Genomic DNA, 19,180 nt, shown 5'->3' on the forward strand with positions numbered 1-19,180 from the left:
ATTCATCCCTGACAAACTTCACCAATCTCATTCATCCCTCTGAATCTTTCTGGTGTGTGCTTGAGCTCAACTCTCTCCTTTGCTGAAATTTTTATGTGATGTTGACAAGAAGAAAATTAAATGACTGTAGAAACATAATTTCATGAAACTACAATTTTAATATGAAACCAAAAGTTTATGTAGAGTGGAAAGGAACTTTCTTAATGGGAAATTATGATTAGTGGTGTATGCAAGCTGGAACAGAGAGACCTGCATCTGGAAATGAGGTGCACTCTCAGTAAAGTAATGATCTACTGTGGAGGTATCCAAGCAGTAGAATGAGTAACTCTGCAGAACATGCAGCATAATTTTGAAAAATATTAAAACACCTATTTTTGTTTACTTTTAATGTAAAAATGAAAATAGCCAATCATGGTGGCACATGCGTGTGATCTGAGTACTTGGGAGCCTGAGAGAGGAATATTGCAGGTTTGAGGACAGCCTCAGCAACATAGTGAAACACTGCAACCTAGAAAGACTCTGTTTCAAAACAAAATATAAAAAGGAGCTGAAGGTATATCTTGGAGATAGAATAACTATGGACTGAATCCCCAATATCATAAAGAAAAGAAAGGAAAAAAATTAAACCTTACTAATATTTGCTATATGGGTTGACACCAGCATTTTTGCCTTCATTCGGTCAGTCTAATGTCCCACATAGAGTGTTTATATGGATACAGTTAGGTAGATTTCTGAATTAGATTTGAACTAACCATGATAAAATGGAAAAATGGCCATCTTTAACAGGAGAGAATTTTTAAAATGTCATAATACAAGCACAATAAATGGCAAAACTGACATTTCTACTACTATTAGCCTAAGTTTTTAGTCAGCCACTTATTTGATTTGTCCCTTCAATGTACAATTAAATATTTTAATTACAAGTGACATAATAGCTGTTTCTCAAAAGAAATTTATTCTATGGAAAGAGTATTTTTTAAATGAATGTTTGGAAATATTTAGTCATTAAATAATTTCTTAAGGAAAACATATGTGAGCATGTCTTCTTTAAAAAATTTTCATATCTGAGTCTGCTACATCTTAGTGGTAGAGAACTTCCCTATGATATATGAGGCTCTGGGTTCAAGCCCTAGCATCTCTATACCAAAATTCTCAATTTATGCACTTAAAACTGTTGACTGTTAACTGCACAGTCTCTACCCTGTTCTCTACACAGAACCTATTTATCATATTTAAATCTGTTCAAAACTTTTCTACCTTTCGTATTGAATTTAAGCAGTCATTCTGATTTTTCTCATGTTTGTCTAACCTGTTGCAAATACCTTCCAAATGAAGAATTTATTTCAACTAAATGTTTTAAATACTTAATAGATTAAAAGACATCAGAAGACATGAAAATGGGTAAGTCAAATTTGGATAAAATGTTTACATAATTAGTGGGTGGCCATAAAATATGTAGTATGATTCAGTAATATCAAATAAAAATATTAATACATATACTATATATGTTGAAGCTATGAATTTTCATATGCTAGAAGCTACAGGGAAATGAAACTTAAAACCACTCCACTGACTTATCACAAAAAATTAAACCAAGATGTAAAAAATAATAAGACATAATCATTAACACTGCTTTTATTTTTTAAAAAAGAATATTGTTTTACTTTATTTATTTATTTATTTATTTATTTATTTATTGCAGTACTGGGGATGGAACCCAGGGGTATTCAACCTCCGAGTAATAACCCCAGCCCAATTTTTTATTTTTAATTTGAAACAGGGTCTCACTGAATTGCAAATGGTCTCACTAAGTAGCTGAGGCTGTCAGGGAACCATGATCCTCCTGTATCAGCCTCCCAAATCCTGAAATTAAAAGTGTGTGCCTTTATGCCCAGCTTGTAGTCATACATCTTAATGGAGTACAAGATGGTGGAAGCATACATGCACACATCACCCAATTCTTGGTCCATTTCGTTTCCCTCCCTCCTCATGTTTGGCTTAGTGATTGACTTTGATATGTTTGTTAATGTACATAATGAACATAAAATAATTTCTCTCTTCCCCCACTCCCATCTCCTTAGGTCACGTTATTTGCTCATCTATAGAATCTCCTTTCAGGGAAATGGATGGACCTGGAGAACATTATGCTAAGTGAGATTACTCAGTCACAAAACATTAAAAAAAAAATCTGATGCTCTCCCTAATATGTGAAAGCTATGCTGACCGTGAACTGTGATCCTCCTGTCTCAGACTCCCAAATTCTGGGATTACAAGTGTGAGCCACCACGCCAGACTGAGAGGTTTTATTTTAAATACCATGCAAATATAAAGGTGGAAAAAGTTTAAGTGAAAACTAATTGTAGTAGTAACTTACAATAAAAGTTTGTTGAATGTGTACCTTTGTTTAAGTGAAGCCACTAGGGCAATCCAGTGATGACTTTGTGAAGGGATTATTTATACCTGTGTAAACTTATTAAATCCGTATTTACTAATGACTGTATTTTCTATCATTTTGCCCATTTACCCTCACAACATTTTGTATGAACAGAATTGAAAGATACATCATAAAATTTTAATTAATTATAGAATCTAACTTTACTGATTATTGGCTACAACATTCTAGAATGTTGAATCTGAAATCTAAGAATCTAGAATCTTAATTCTGGATCACCGTTTATTTAAATTCACATCTTTGCGCCTTCCTGCTTCCGGCCGCACTCAACCATTATATAGAATTTAAATCTCTCAGAAGTTGTACAATAGAATTAAAGAAGACAAAAGCAGAGTCATCCGAAATTGTGATTGCCTTCCAGAACAAAACTAGAGATCACGACTCCAGCATAAGTTTTCCTAAGACTGTTACGAGGATGTTTGACATAAAGGCTTGGGCTGAGTACGTTGTGGAACGGGCTGCAAAGGACCCATATGGCTTCCTTACAACAGTTATTTTGGCCCTTACTCCACTGTTCCTAGCAAGTGCTGTACTGTCCTGGAAGTTGGCCAAGATGATTGAAGCCAGGGAGAAGGAGCAAAAGAAGAAACAAAAACATCAAGAAAATACCGCAAAAGCTAAACAGCTAAAAAAAGGACTGAAGGAATAGGTTCTGGAACCAGAGAAAAATCATTTGGAAAATTATGCAGTTTTGGAAGGACTCACTAAAGTTTCTTTGGATTCCATGATAGTATTTATTGAAATCTGACTGTATAGAAGAATCATGTTAGTTCTGACCTCAATACTGTAGTAACTTTTAGCTTGGGTATACAAGTTTGTTATCTACCAGCAGTTATTATAAATTAGCATTTATTATTATTGGTTGAGCACCCCTAATTTGAAAATCCCCAAACCAATATGCTCCAGAATCCAAACTTGTAGCATATAGACACGATGCCACAAGTAGAAAATTCCACCTCTGGCCTCCTGATGGGTCACCCCTGACGGTTGCACTAAAAATACCATATAAAATTACCTTCAAGCTATAAGAAACAAATATAAACTTTATGTTTATGCTTGAGTCCTATGCATAAGATATCCTGTTATATACATGTAGATATTCTAAAATCTGAAACAGTTTTGGTCTCAAGCATTTCAGACACAGGATATTCAACCTGTAGTTCTTTATAACTGATTCAGTTATTTGCCATGTTGCAGTTTATATACTAAGATGAGAACATTCTGTGGAGAGAAATGACTTCACATTATGAACTTTATTCATATAGTGGCTTAAAGTAGGGTCCTTTTTGGATAAAGGGTGTTAAATGTAAATCAGAATTACCCTCTTTGAGGTAAAAAGTTTGCTTTGGCACAAAAGAGAGACAGTATGTTAATCACATCTAGGATCATTATTTCTTGGATCATTTTTGGATTTCTGAAAGCAAATGATAATGAGTATATCTATTTTCTGCATTTTCCTGATTTTTAGCCTTTGGGACAACTTAATTATCAAGACATTCTGCATTTTTTAAACCAGAATCTTATTATCTTGGTTATGTATAATACCTCCTACTGGATATAACAATTTTTGTTCTTATATGAATACTGCCATTTTCTTAGGGATAAGTTGTTGAGAAGAGTAACATGACATAAAGCTTGCAGTAAAAATGCTAAATGCTGTACCTTTGAACTAGTTTTTTCTTGTGTTAACTTGAACTGTGAAGTAGTTAAAATGTCTTATCACATAATTTGATTATAATAATACTTTCAATACTTTACTCACAAGATAGTGATGTCCAATACTTTTGCATCAGTTTGGAGGTAAAAATTATAATTTCAGATTTCTTTTTAGTTAACAGCTAAGTCAAAGTCATAATTTATGTGTTAAAGAAAGACCCAAAATTTGGGAAACTTTTGTTGGGCATAATAATCATTGTGCAAATAGGATAAATTATGTCAAAACAATAATGTGCTATAATTAGAAGTACAGAGCTTTGATTTAAATAGCATAACTGGAACATTTGACCATTAAATATGATTTTTCTAAAAATAAATAAATAAATAAATTCACATCTTTGGGGAAAGGGAAAAAAACCCTATTAAGTATATCAATTGTAAGACACATTCCAACTTCTTAAATGTTAAAAGGTATTTTTTAATTCAGTAACTATGGTCTGGTCCTATGCTAAATGCTTTTTATGAAAGTAATCATAATGAAACCTTGCAATCATTTTATGAAGTAGGGATTGCTTTTCCTATTTAATAAATATCCTGTCAGAATGAGACTTCATCGAGATCATACAGTTGGATTCAAAATGGCGACTGCAGGACACAGCACTTCTCAGTAGCTGAAATAAATAAAATTCAACTACCGAGAAGGCAGCATCTTAACCAACAAAATAAATATAGCTCAGGAACAAAAACAGATCCAGGAAACTCGGCAGAAGGGATCCAGAAACACTGAATTGTGAGATCCACTGCAAAAAATTAAAAAATAATAAAAAAAATTAAAAGTTCAAGCATTGGATCTGCTGCAGACACAGCCGGGCAATCGGCGCCAGCGCGAGTTCCCGGCCCAAACCGCAATCCCTGGACCTGACTGAAACCTCTGTGGCAAAATAACCCAAGAATTTGAAAATGGACATAGAGCTCTAACATCTTAAGCAGCAAGCAGCGCCCGAGACAAAAGCCTGTGTGCTCACCAAAGACGGGACAAGAGTGGCACAGCAAGTCCTCCGCACACCTGGATCAAGGAAGCCAGGTATCTGAGTGCATCTAGAGAAGCTATGGGTCTTAGTGTGAGCCCCAGGTCCAGCACTAGCCCTGGGCACCTGTCCCTCGCCCCAGGACCCAGCACTATCCTCGTGCACCCTGCCCGCGCCCAAGGACCCATGCTAGTTGTCTGTGCCACCAACCCCTAGATTTGGCACTCACCTTGTGCACCTATCCTGCGCACCCTGCCTGAGCCTGGGTGCTAACCTCGTGAGCTCTGCCCGCTCCCCAGGATGATGATAGCTGTGTGCAGCCCACCCACACCCAATGAGCGGGAGTTAGCCGTGGGCCCCCAGCCTGCATCCCGGGTCCTGCACTAACCATGTATGCCCATCCCACGCCCTAGGACCTAGCGCTGCCATTTTGCTCCCTGCCTGAGCCAGAGACCAGTGCTAGACCCTGAGCTCTGCCTATACCCCCAGACCCGTCTGCGCCCACATTCTGGGACACAAAGAAAGCACCAGCAAATTCAAAAGATGTAGTATAATTCCCTGCATCTTCTCAGACCATAATGGAATGAAAGTAGAAATCAACAATAGGAAACCCAAAAGAAACTATTTAAATGCATGGAGATTGAATGATATAGTACTGAATGATGAGTGAGTAAGATCAGAAATTAAGGAAGAACTAAAGATATTTCTGGAATTAAATAAACATAAACAACTTACCAAAATTTATGGGACACTTTGAAGGCAGTGTTGAGAGGAAAGTTCATAGCATTGTGTGCCCAAATAAGAAAAAAAGAAAGTCAACAAGGAAACAACCTAATGACACAACTCAAGGACCTAGGGAGACTGCAACAGTCTAATCCCAAAGCAAGCAGAAGGCAGGAAATTATTAAAATCAGAGCAGAAGCTGCACGTGGTGGTACACGCTTGTAATCCCTGAATTTAGGAGGCAGAGACAGGAGGATTGAGCAGGTTCAAAGCCAGCCACACTGGCTTTAAAACACCCTGGTTCCAAATTTTTAAAAAGTATAAAAATAGGTCTGGGAGTGTAGCCCGAAGGTAGAATGGTTTCCAGGAACCCCAGTACCACCAAAAAGAAAAAGAAAAAGAAAAAAAATGAACAGAAATAAATGAAATAGAGAACAAAAAAAACAATTCAAAGAATCAACAAAATAAAAAGCTGGTTCTTTGAGAAGATGAATAGGATTGACAAACCCCCGGCCAACCTAATCAAAAGAAAGAGAGAATCAACTCAAATTATTAAAATCAGAAATAAAAAGGAGACATCATCACAGACAGAGGGAAATTCAAAGGATTATCAGAAACTATTTTGAAAATTTATACTCCAACAGACTGGAAAACATGGAAGAAATCAATAGATTTTTAAGCGCATATAACCTACCTAAACTGAATCAAAAGGACATATCAAGCCTAAACCAACCAATATCAAACAAAGAAATAGAAACAGCCATCAAGATGGGGCCCGGGTCGCGGGACTCTGGGCCCCTGCCGAACTGCGCGTAGCACGCCAGACCCCTGGAGAAACCGGACCCAGTAAGACGCTGGGTTCTGGGCGGGGGTCGCGGGCTGGGCATGCCAGATGGGGCGCGGGGCGCGGGACTCTGGGCCCCAGGCCGAACTGCGAGTAGCACGCCAGACCCCTGGAGAAACAAGGCCCAGTAAGATGCTGGGTTCTGGGCGGGGGTCGAGCACAGGGCACGCCAGCTGGGGCCCGGATCGCGGGACTCTGGGTCCCGGCCGAACTGCGAGTAGCTCGCCAGACCCCTGGAGAAACCGGGCCCAGAACAGAAAAAGATAAAGAAAAATATCGGAGAGGTGGTAAGAAAGCCGTTATGGATGCCAGGACACTGGAGATGCAGACAAAACTTATCTAAATGCACTGGAACTTATAGAAAAATTCGCCGTGAAAGAGGACTGCTATTTCTCTATATTGTTAAGAATCTCAGACATCACATATAAGGAGAGAGTTTAGCGGAGACCAAGGAGAAATGCGGTGTTGAAAGAGTTCTTCGCGATGGTGGTGGAGACTTGTATTCAGGAGAAGCAGAAACCGGATCTTACCAACTTTATTTTTTTGGAGAAATTACACCAAATGTCGAATGCTACCATCACGCATGCTTAGGAACACTGGACAACATTCAGAGTGGAAAAAGAGCCTGGGAAGGATTTGAAACGGTGGAGGCAGTGGCAATGCCAGTGGCCAATATTCGGGGGAGGAAGAGATCTGATACATTACAACTGGAACCTTTGAAATAATAACCACAGAGACAGTGATCGGAACCTGCTGAGGGGTTAGGCGGGCGCCGGGGCCAGTGGCCGACATTGGAGCTTGCTGTGAGGCAAGGCCACTACTGAGGCCTCCGTGGCCGGGATTGGAACCTGCAGAGGGGTTAGACCGATGCTGGGGCCAGCGAGGCCGGCATTGGAGCCTGCCATGATGCAAGGCTTGTGCTAGGGCCTCCGAGGTCGGGTCCGGAACTTGCTGAGGGGTTAGGCCAGTGCTGGGGCCAGCGAGGCTGGCATCAGAGCCTGCCATGAGGCAAGGCCGGTACTTGGGCCTCCGAGGCCAGGATAAGAGCCTGCCGAGGGGTTAGGCCGGTGCTGGGGCCAGCAAGGCCAGCATCGGAGCCTGCCGTGAGGCAAGGCCGGTACTGGGGCCTCCGAGGCCATGATAAGAGCCTGCTGAGGGGTTAGGCCGGTGCTGGGGCCAGCGAGGCCGGCATCGGAGCCTGCCTTGATGCATGACTAGTGCTGGGGCCTCCAAATCCGGGATCGGAGCCTGCCAAGGGGTTAGGCCGGTGCTGGGGCCAGCGAGGCCGGCATCGGAGCCTGCCTTGAGGCAAGGCCGGTACTGGGGCCTCTGACGCCGGGATCGGAGCCTGCCGAGGGGTTAGGCCGCTGCTGGGGCCAGTGAGGCCGGCATCGGAGCCTGCCGTGAGGCAAGGCCGGTACTGGGGCCTCCGAGGCCAGGATAAGAGCCTGTCGAGGGGTTAGGCCGGTGCTGGGGCCAGCAAGGCCGGCATCGGAGCCTGCCTTGAGGCATGACCAGTGCTGGGGCCTCCGAGGTGCTGGGACCAGCGAGGCCGGCATCGGAGCCTACCTTGAGGCAAGGCCGGTACTGGGGCCTCGAGGCCAGGATAAGAGCCTGCCGAGGGGTTAGGCCGGTGCTGGGGCCAGCTAGGCCGGCATCGGAGCCTGCCGTGAGGCAAGGCCGGTACTGGGGCCTCCGAGGCCAGGATAAGAGCTTGCCGAGGGGTTAGGCCGGTGCTGGGGCCAACGAGGCCGGCATCGGAGCCTGCCTTGAGGCAAGGCTGGTACTGGTACGTAAGCCTTTAAGACTTACTCATTAAGGCTTCTGAGTATTTAATTTACTTCTATATGATATAGTTTACAATAATAGCATCATCAAAACTTTATGGGGCTACCACACAAAACTAGAGGAAGAAAAACTGTCAAAAGAGCTTTGAAAAAACACTTCTATTAACATGGATATACTGAAATCTTTAAAGCTTCAGAGCATGTTACAAATAAAAGGACATGATTTATTGTGTCTCATAGCTTGGCCACATTCTTATGTTACTGTGATTAATTCTCTTAAGGGAGGACAATTCTGACATCTAAAAGTGTGACTTGGTTTGTAAAATTCAAAACAGAATGTGCTTTCTTGCTTAGAGATATTTGAATATTCATTAAGAACAAATTTTTCAATAGGTAAGTTAGCTTTGATTATCATCAACTTAGTATTTATTAAAAGCACCTTTGTATTTCAGATTTTAGTATAGACTACTTATATATAAATTTTATTTGTAACTTATATTTTTTGTACAAACACATTTTACATGTAAAATATGACATATTTATATATAAATTATGGCACAAATTTTATATAACATTAAATTAAATATATTTTATGTATAAAATATCTTTTTTAATATATTTAGTTATAAGGGTATTACTCTAGTTTAATTTTTAAATATTAGTAGGGTAGGATAAACTATACTTTTATAGTCATGATTGGTTACGTACACACATTTCTTTTCTTTCTCTAAACTCCTCTTTGCCTTCTAGAGTTCAAATTCTGTTTGGATAACTAACCCCTTTGGTAGTGTCCCTTGCTCTGGGGCAGAATTGCAGCTAATTAATTTAAGGTAATTATGTGATTTATTTGGATGGCATGTGAGGTTAGCCAATGAGTCTTGAACAAAACCTGCGAGAATTATTTTGAGATAGTTCTCTGCTGTTTGAGAACTTTATAAGGTAGAGTTTATTACTAGACATTTCCCATGCCTACCTGGGTCAGCTGAAATTCTGACAATCACTTTGAGACACTAGGCAAGGAGCCAGGGGAGGAAAACAGGTCATGACATGATGAGCCACAGGAGTCATCAGTTTTGGAGTTATGCTTTCAAGACAAATATTGTTTAAAGAAATAATTTACCTTCCTTACTATTTAAATTAATGTGTATTGAGGTTTTCTGTAACTTTCAGCCTAAAGTACCTGGTGGTCAAGGTGGTATTTAACTGTTTGGGAGTTCTTCTCAAGACAATAATGTCAATTGAAAGGAAGATCGTAAGATAGTAGTCAGGCTGACCCGTTTTGAAATGTCACCATAACTTCCTGATGAGTTGCTGTTCTCCTAAGGTTGTTTCTCTTTCTCTCTCTCTCTCTCTCTCTCTCTCTCTCTCTCTCTCTCTCTCTCTCTCTCTCTCTCTCTCTCCAGTACTCAGAATAGAACTTACAAAAAAACTTAAAACTAAAACTAAAAATAATACATAAATAAATAACTAACCTAATCAAGAAATGGGCAATTGAACTGACTAGACACTTCTCAAAAGAAATAAGTGGCCAATAAATATAGGAAAAAAAGCTCAGCATCATTAACAATGAGTAACACTGAGATATCTCTTCTATTAGGCTTGAGCATTAAGCTGATACATAAAGATATATGTGTACACATGGTAAAGTCATGAAGTTGAGAAAGACAGAGATTGGCAGCACTAGAGGAGGTGAAATCTACTGACTATATAAAAGCACAGATTCCTTTTGATATATAATACATTATATGTACATATATAAAAGGCATTATACATAGGAGCCTTAAAGTGGTCATACAATTTCACTTTTTTACTAATTAATCATATAAAATTACCATAAATAAAGAAAAATTTTCCTATAAAGATTTTATGCAGAATTATTTATAATAGAAAAATATGCAAAATATCTTTATAATCATAGTAGATGCCTGTTATAAACTATTAAACTATAGGAATTATCCAGAATAATTCAGAAAAATTCAGAATGTAATTTAAAAATGCACATATATCTATATTGCTATATAATACATACATACATACATACATACATACATACATAAATGACATTATCACAATGATATAAAAAGCTAAAAGTTTTGAAAAATATATTACAAATGATATTAATCTCTAGGTACATACGGTTTGGGATGCATTTTTCTGTTTTATTTATGATTTTCTGTATTTCTGCGATGAGTCTCTTTCTTTCTTTCTTTCTTTCTTTCTTTCTTCCTTTCTTTCTTTCTTTCTTCCTTCCTTTCTTTCTTTCTTTCCTTTTATTAGGGATTGAATTGAGAAACTCTCACAACCTAGCAAGTGCTCTATCACTGAGCTGTATGACCAGCACTTTAATTTTGTTTATTTCTTTTTTCTTATTATTTCTTATTTTTGTTTCTGAGAAAGTTTCACTAAGTCATCCAGGCTGGCTTCAAACTTGTGATTTTTCTATCTCAGCCTCCTTTACTTGCTGAACAGTGTATGCCAGCGATATATCTGCATAAATGTCTTATTTAATGGTCAGGTAGTGCAAACAAAACATGAAGATGTTTATTGTCACTGCTGCTATTCAATTTTGGACTGGGGGTAGTAGCCAAAGTAATAGGACAAGCATTTGTAAAAGAAGAGGCAATCCTGTAATTATTCCCAGATATTTTCATCATTAACCTAGAAATTATAAAGTGATTTAGAATCCACTTTATTGATTCAGACAAAAGCTTCTCCATTTTATACAACAAAAGCTTCACACTTACCTGTAGAGGTATCCATATTTTCTAAATTCTTCTGTTTTTGTTTCTAATCCTAGCAAAGATCAAAATTTCCACTCAAGCTCTGGAGTCCCATCCCTTCTCTTTTTTCAAGAACTTATTCATACATTATTTATTTTCCTCTTTCTATCCTGCAACTGTAACTTCTTTCTTTCTGCTAGAATATTGACCCATTTTAGTAAAGGTCTTGAAAGGCTTTTTACCTCCAAGGGGGAGACCCTCACTCAAATCTCAGGATACACAACACCCAGAGAGAACACGAGAAACTTTACCTTGATGCAAAAGCAAAAGGTTTATTAAGGAGCCAGTGTGCATTGGGGTCGTCTCATGACTTACGCAGGAGCTGAAATCGACCATGAGCGCTAGGGGCTGGGAATATTTAAAGGGAAAAACTGCAAGCTGGGGAGGGGATTGGGCCAGATTACATGCATCAAAGAAAAATTACAAAACCATTTGAAAAGCACATTCTGGGGTCAAACGTTGGACAAGTTGCTAGGTGTGTCCATCTTGTAGTCAGCAGATTTCTGGAACAAGGCAGGCTGACCTGGGGGTCACACTGACCTGGGGGTCACATATTTTTTTATCACTGTACCCTTAATCATGATGTTTCCTAAGCTTGTACTTTTCAAACTGCAGCAAAAATATATCCTAAGCTTGCACTTTTAACCCATAGCAGAAAGATTTCTCGAATCTGCACTTTAACAGGAATGAGGAACTATTTGCTATGCATTTGGCTAGTTGCTAGGGGCTTTATAATTTTTCATTAGGGTCTTACAGTCTGATATCTAAAATCAACAGCAGGAAATCATTCTTTGACACCTCTTCACATGCTCTTACTGATTACTATCTATTTCTTTACACATTCAAACAAAACTCCTTTCAGATGTTTATTGGCTACTTTGGCTATCTCCTCTCTCTTGTTTTCCATTTCTATTCAGCCCATTCTGAACTCAATTTCACCCCAACATTTCACTAAAGCTACTTTGGGGGCGGTACTGGGGGTGGAACCCAGGGGCTTTCTACCTCTGGGCTACACTTCCAGACCTAATTTATATTTTATTTGGAAACAGGGTCTCTCCAAGTTGCTAAGAGCCTCACTATGTAACTGAGGCTGGCTTTGAACCTGTGTAATTCTTCTGTTTCAGCCTCTCAAGCACGGGGATGACAAGCATGTACCATCACGCCTGTGCTACAGCTACTTTTATTAATATCATCAATTCAACTTTATATTGCTCAATCTTGCAAAAACTTTGTTTTCTTTTTCTTTTTTCTTTCTTTCTTTCTTTTTTTTTTTTTTAAATAGTATCTTGCCTAGGTTGCTAGGTTGCCCAGGCTGGCCTCAAATTCATGGGCTCAAACAATCAGCCTGTCTCACTCAGCCTCCCAAGTAGCTGAGACTACAGTTGTATACCTCTGTGCTTGGCTTTTCAGCAGCTTTTGCTGGAATTATTCATGGAGAACCCTGCTTAAATACCATTTTCACTTGTCTGTAACCTCACTTCCTGCTGTTCCTCTATCCCCTCAGGATCCTTTGTTATACAACCATCTCTATCTGACATCCAAATGCCACATTGACTCAGAGTTAGGTTGTGAGTTATTCCTTCTAAAATTGTACATTATCTACTGTAGTACTACGGTACCAAATTCTATCTACGTGCTTCTCAATTTGAAGTTTATGTCTGCAGGACTGATTTTTCCCCTGACCTCCAGACTCATGCATGCAAAATGCATTTGACACATGCACTTGGATGTCATTTATATGTTTCAAAATAAACATTTTTCCAGCAGAATTCTTGATTTTCCCCTCTCCATTGGCAAACCATCATTCTGGAGAATTTGCCATCTCAGTAAATTGGAACTACAATGCTACCGGTTACTCAAGCCCAAAGCCCTAGTCCTCTCCGTCAAATGTGTTACTGAGTCTGAGTCATTCTACCTCACAGGGTATTGTAAATGCGTCCACTCCTCTCCACCTACTTACTGCTGCCAACCCAGGTGAGCTATCGCCTCTCAACTCCTACAGTGCAACTTCTCTATTTTTCTACTCTTGTTCACTTAAAGCTTTTTCTCCACAAATCCAAGTGATTGCTTTAAGTCATAAGTAAGGGCCGGGTGTGGTGGCACACACTTGTAATCCTAGCATTTGGGAGGCTGAGACAGGAGAATCATGGTTCGAGGACAGCCTCAGCTACTAATTAGTAAGACTTTTTGCAACTCGTGAGACCCTGTTTCCAAGCAAAGAATAAAATATAGGGCTGGGGGTATAGCTCAGTGGTAGAATGCCCCTGGGTTCCATCCCCAGTACTGCAAAAAAAAAAAAAACTTAAAAATGTTCATCTAGAGTTCCTCCTATGACCCATTTCTCCCTAGCTCTCACATATTAGGGAAAGCATCTGATTTTTTATTTTTTGTAACTGACTAATCTCACTTAGCATAATGTCCTAAGCCAAGCAAGGGAAGGAGGGATGGGTAGTGAATGGGGCGGAAATTGGGTAGGGGTTAAATCAGTGATGTGTACATGTATGTACACACAAGTTTTTTCTTTTAACCCCAATATGATATATGAATACAGCACGCCAATAAATTTTAAAAAAAAGATAATTTCACTACTCTGACATTTCAAAAGATCCCAAATGACCTTAGAATCATATCTCCCTCTCTGCCTCTCTAAACTCTCACTCCTGACACTTGGATCCAATTTCTGTTCTTGGAATATCAGGTTCTTCCCAGTTCAAAGCCTTTGGATTTGCTTCCTATGTGGCCTAGAAAGTTCCTGACATGGCCAAGTTCGCCTCATCCTCAATCAGAAGCTCCTCAAGCAGCCTTCCAGGTCATGCTGCTTGGCTGTGTCTTGCATCATTCTTCACAGCACTAAAATCACTGCACCGTTGTACCTGTTTCCATGTTTATGACTTATCTTCCTCCACTGGAATGCAATGTTTCTGTGAGCACAGAGTTGGCAATATCCTCATCATCTAACACACAATAGGTACTCAATACACAACTGATAAAAAATCAACTGGCCAATTATTAAACTAAGTAAATTTGAAAAGGTTATCAGGTACAACAGCAATTGACTTCCACAGTGTTCCTTTTTCACCAATCATAGTAATTAGAAAATAATGTATTTTTAAAATCGTACACATAATAGTAATAAAACTTTATTAAAGACCTATCAGGAGACTGAACAAACCCCCCACAAGAACCTATCTGAAGACAACTAAAACCCTAATTGAAATATATAGGAGAAATTAATAGACTAATGTGTTGCATTCCTGGATATGATTAAAGAAATTTCCTCAAAAAAATTGGCAAAGTCAAGTCAGTCTTGATAATAATCTTAACATGAGTTTAGAAAATCAGTGAACTAAATCTAACCCTTAGAGAAGAAAGACTAGGTCATTCAAGAAACCAAAGAGGTCTGTGTCCTATGGATGAGGTACAGAGCCCCCAAAGCATGTAAATTCTGAGAAGCTGGCTCAGGACTTGGGCTGTATGTCTCTATCTACCTCTGCATGGAAGGTGATCTTGCTCCCTCTCTCCCTCCCACCCTTCATTTTCCTCTCTCTCTCTCTCTCTCTCTCTCTCTCTCTCTCTCTCTCTCTCACACACACACACACACACACACACACACACACACACACACACACACAGATCCTTGATGTTCTACAGGACTGAGAGCAATCAGGCAAAGGATGGAAGGATGGACAGCAAATTTCCTTCCTGCCTCCTATTCTCTAACCATAGATTTTCAATTCCTGTCACCTCATGTCTTTGGGACAGTAGATATTTATTATTATAATGTTTTCTACATGGTAGCATTGGAGAAAGCAGAACTCTAAAAATATCTCCACAGCCCATACACAGGAAAGGTCACATGCTTCTCCTGTGTGAAGCTTGTCATGTTATGTTCTTTTGCTTACTTTGTTCTGGTTGTAGCAGTTTGGGATGATATGTGTGTTTGGAAACTTCAGTGAAACAAACTGTCTATAACTCATAATGGCAAAATTCTCCCTGCAGCTATACTTGCAACAACATATATCAGAAGTATTTTCTGGCAACTACCTCCTTCCATGAAAAATTGTAGCTAGTGGAAGAAACAAGGCTTCTCTCCAGTGCACCCTGTTTAGATAGGAAAGAGGACCAAACCTGCTGGTGCCACTCAGCCTGGACATGCTCTGGACCTGGCTTACACTTGTACTTGAGTGTGTGACTGAAATTACCGTTTTCTTTTTCAAACATGCACAAAGCAGGGTCAGCAGCCAATGTGGGTTTTCCTCCCTTTTTTCCTACAAAGTTTCCTGTTTGTAGACTCCCCACAGATGTTTTCTGTTGGCAGCAGCAGTGCACCAACAACTTATTTCTAACAGAAAAATCAAACGGTTTGCGCATGGCAATGGAAACCCTCCAGCTAGTCAAGGAGGGAATGTGGTTACTGTAAACATTTCTTCATCAGGCGGTAGGTCTCTTTAATCCTCTATCCTGCCAAAATTCAATGAAACCCCCACTCTGGACTCTGACCAACCTGCTAGGACTACAAAAGGAGCAGGCTAAAGAAGTAGGGAAGTATGGAACTCTGGAGGGTGCAGCCCCTTCCTGTCACTAGAGAGACCACCTGCCACTGTGGCACAGATAAGCTTTAGCTCTAGGAAGGGAGCCCCTGGACAGGAAGACGGGTGAAGTTCTCTTCAAGGGCAGGTTAGGAGATGGAACATCTAGATGGGTAGTTTGCTGTGGGGTAGGGTGCAAGATTTGGCAAATAAAAACACAGAATAGGCCAGGGGTGGTGGTGCACGCTTGTAATCCCCGTGCTTGGGAGGTGGAGACAGGAAGATTGCGCAGGTTCGAAGCCAGCCGCGCTGGCGTAAGAGACCCTGTTTCAAAAATATAAAATAGGTCTGGGAGTGTAGCCCGGAGGTAGAAGGGCTTCCAGGAACCCCAGTACCACCAAACAACAACAACAACAACAACAACAACAACAAAACACAGAATAGCGAGATAAATTTGAATCTCAAATAAACAATATTTTTAGTGTAGGTTTGCCCCTTGCAACATTTAAGATACTTGTACTCAAAAATTACTTGTTGTTTATCAGAAATTCAGACTTAACAGGGTGTCCTGACATACTCTCTTAGGGGTCATTTTGTGACAAGTCACAGGTCTCTTCAGAATTATTTCTTGCAGGATGATCAGTTCTCCCAATCTGTCAGGATTTGCTTTTGGAAGTTCTGCAAATGAGATATTTCTTCCCTTGCTCCTCTCTCCTGAGGGTATCCAGGTGTATAAATCTGGTGGAGTCTTTAATTTCACTTTCTGGCAGCGAATTCTCAGCATGTAGCCAGATTCTCCCAATGGGCAAGTTCCTCTCTGGGAAAGGGAGAGCAGCTCAGAGGTTGTGTTAACTCTTTAGAGCCATCAGGATTTCACTCAGTAGGAAGCAGTCTCGGGACAGCAAAGTTCTGACAGAGCAACAGATTTGTCCAAGTGCCTTGGTGATGTTTATGAAACCCTGTGACCTAGTTATTCACTGATGTTCAGGCGTCAATGGCTGTCTCATTTGTGGTACAAATCAGACCAGTGTTGATGGCCAAACTCACCAGTGGTGCCATCTTATTGCCAGGAGTAATACCAGTGTGCCTGCTGGTCATCTAATACATCAGCCAAGGAATGGGGCTGAAAACATCCTCTTCTCCGGGCTCAGACCTATGACGTGTAGGGTGCTTTTAATTTGTGCTGCACAGGGCCCTGCAGAGTGTTGGATCATCCTAGATCCTGAGCCCCTTTAGGTCCATGGCAACCAGAGTGGCTCCATTCTTAACTATCATACTTAGGGTTTTATCTAAAGAAAGTGTTTCAAACCAACTGACATAGAATGGCTGGCTTCCTATCAATGGTATCTACATTTCAACAATGCTTTTCCAAAACCCTTCACTTAGTACTTCAGGCCTCAGGCCTTCCAGTATTGGCGTCACAGCCCTTGATTTTTATTACCAATCTTCATGTGTGTTGGTTCTACTCACACTGATCTGTTTTTGTTGTTGTTGTTGTTGTTGTTCCCTAATTATCCCATACTCTGCTTTTCTATTTTCCACAACTTTTATCTTTTCAAATCTGCTTCCAACTGGTCCTCCATGGAGAAGTCCCCAGCTTCCCCTCCTTGCAGAGTTGGGCATAAAGCTCTCCTTTCCCTACACTTCAACAGAGTTCCATTTGCATTGATGTTGTGAGCATACCTCTCATTGTTGACTTTCTGATTCAACTCCTTCACCCATTCAGTTTTAAGCTCTTGGAGAGTAGGAATCTGGCTCTGTGTCCCTCCCAAAATGTATCTCAAGATGTTGCATGCCGTAGTGCTCAACAGAAATCCACTCTGGGCTGCTCCTTTGATCCCTCTCTCCTTGCTCGACCTCTCCCCTTCAGAACCCAGATGGAAAATGGCTTCCTCCAAGACACCTTCTGTTTTCTCCAAACACATCAAAGGCACTTTTTATTGTCACATTTCACTTTTGATTATTTACTTATATTTCTCCCTCCCACAAAGTGACATAAACTGCCTTCCTGTTTATCTCATTAACAAAGGACAATGTTTCACATGGAACCCATGTTTAGATAATGCTCATTGAACGAATTAGTTAATTGACAGAAGGATCAAATTAACAACGTTCAATCCATCACAGTTTCTTATACATTAACAGGGCAGTTAAGGAAGCTATATTGAATAATAGATTAAAAACATGGGCTCTGGATTATAATTGCTGGAGTTTAAATCACACCATCTTACTTGGTATATAACTTTGGGCAAATTAACCATTTGTGCCTCACTTCTACATTGTGTAAAATTGGAACAGTTACTCCATTTTCCTCATAGGATGGCTATGAGAATCACATTAGAAAAGTAAAACATGTTCACTATCATTATGACTACTGCAATTAATCTAATTGAGACAGAGGAGGCTATTATCCCCTTTTAAAAAAAACAGCAACCAATATGATTTCTGCAGTAACATGAATTCATCTCCAATATTTATACAATATATACAGTTAGCAAAGCATGGGAATTATTAAATATATTAAGATATGAAGCCAGGCATGTTGGCGCACACTTGTAATCCCAGCATTTCAGAGACTGAGACAGGAGGATGGCGTTTCTCGGCCAGCCTCAGCTACTTAGTGAGGCCCTTTGCAATTCAGTGAGACCTGTTTCAAAATAACAAATAAAAAAAAAGGGCTAGGGGTTCCATCCCCACCGCTAACAAAACAAAACAAAACAAAACAAAACAAAACAAAAAAAGAATCAAGCCCTGCCCCAAATAAGAACAAATGCCCTTACACAGGCATTAAACCAATTCCCCAAACATTAGCAAGTTGAAGGTCCTCTGCATCTGCTCACCCCATGACATCCCTGCCTGGTGTACAAGTGCCGACTGCCATCAGGAGTGACCTATAGGTGGCGCTCTTTCAGGTCTGGACAATTCTCAGGCTCATGGGAGTCCCTCAGAGGCAGCAAGGTCCCATCTGAAGGCCCCATCTCAGTAAGCAGATGTGGAATCGGTGTCTTCCAGGCTATTGAGCCTTTCTCCGCTTATCTTTGCCCACACAGAGACTAGTTTACCTCTTTATAGCCATCCTTATTTGATGGTGGAAGATCCTTAGTCCTGTTGATTCCTAATGCCTCTAGGCTTTGTAGACTGTGGATCCTTCAGGCACAGGGTTCTATCTCGTAACATGTAGCTTGGTTCCTAGCGAGTATCGAAACAGGGCATGAAACGGGCCCATGGAAGTAAACATGTCAGCCTTGGTGCTGATCATTTCTGCTGCAGGGCACATATATGGGCTTGTGAGGCATGATTTTGGTGGGAAGAATGGAGCAGAGGGAGATGAGAGAAGAAGTTTTTGTCAATGCAGAAGATCTGTAGGTTGCACACAGATGC

General features: G+C 40.3%; 1 protein-coding gene across 1 annotated transcript; it reads left to right on the forward strand.

Annotated features, from left to right (window-relative positions):
- Nucleotides 1-2,867: 2,867 nt before the first annotated feature.
- LOC308274093 (small integral membrane protein 15-like) lies at nucleotides 2,868-3,101 on the forward strand (the record flags this gene model as incomplete). Its single annotated transcript, XM_080711482.1, has 1 exon — nucleotides 2,868-3,101. The coding sequence occupies one exon, from the start codon at nucleotides 2,868-2,870 to the stop codon at nucleotides 3,099-3,101; it is 234 nt and encodes a 77-aa protein (XP_080567608.1).
- Between the last annotated feature and the right edge of the window lie 16,079 nt (nucleotides 3,102-19,180).

The sequence above is a fragment of the Muscardinus avellanarius genome (assembly GCF_963383645.1).
Source record: "Muscardinus avellanarius genome assembly, chromosome: 1".
Classification (NCBI taxonomy): Eukaryota; Metazoa; Chordata; class Mammalia; order Rodentia; family Gliridae; genus Muscardinus; species Muscardinus avellanarius.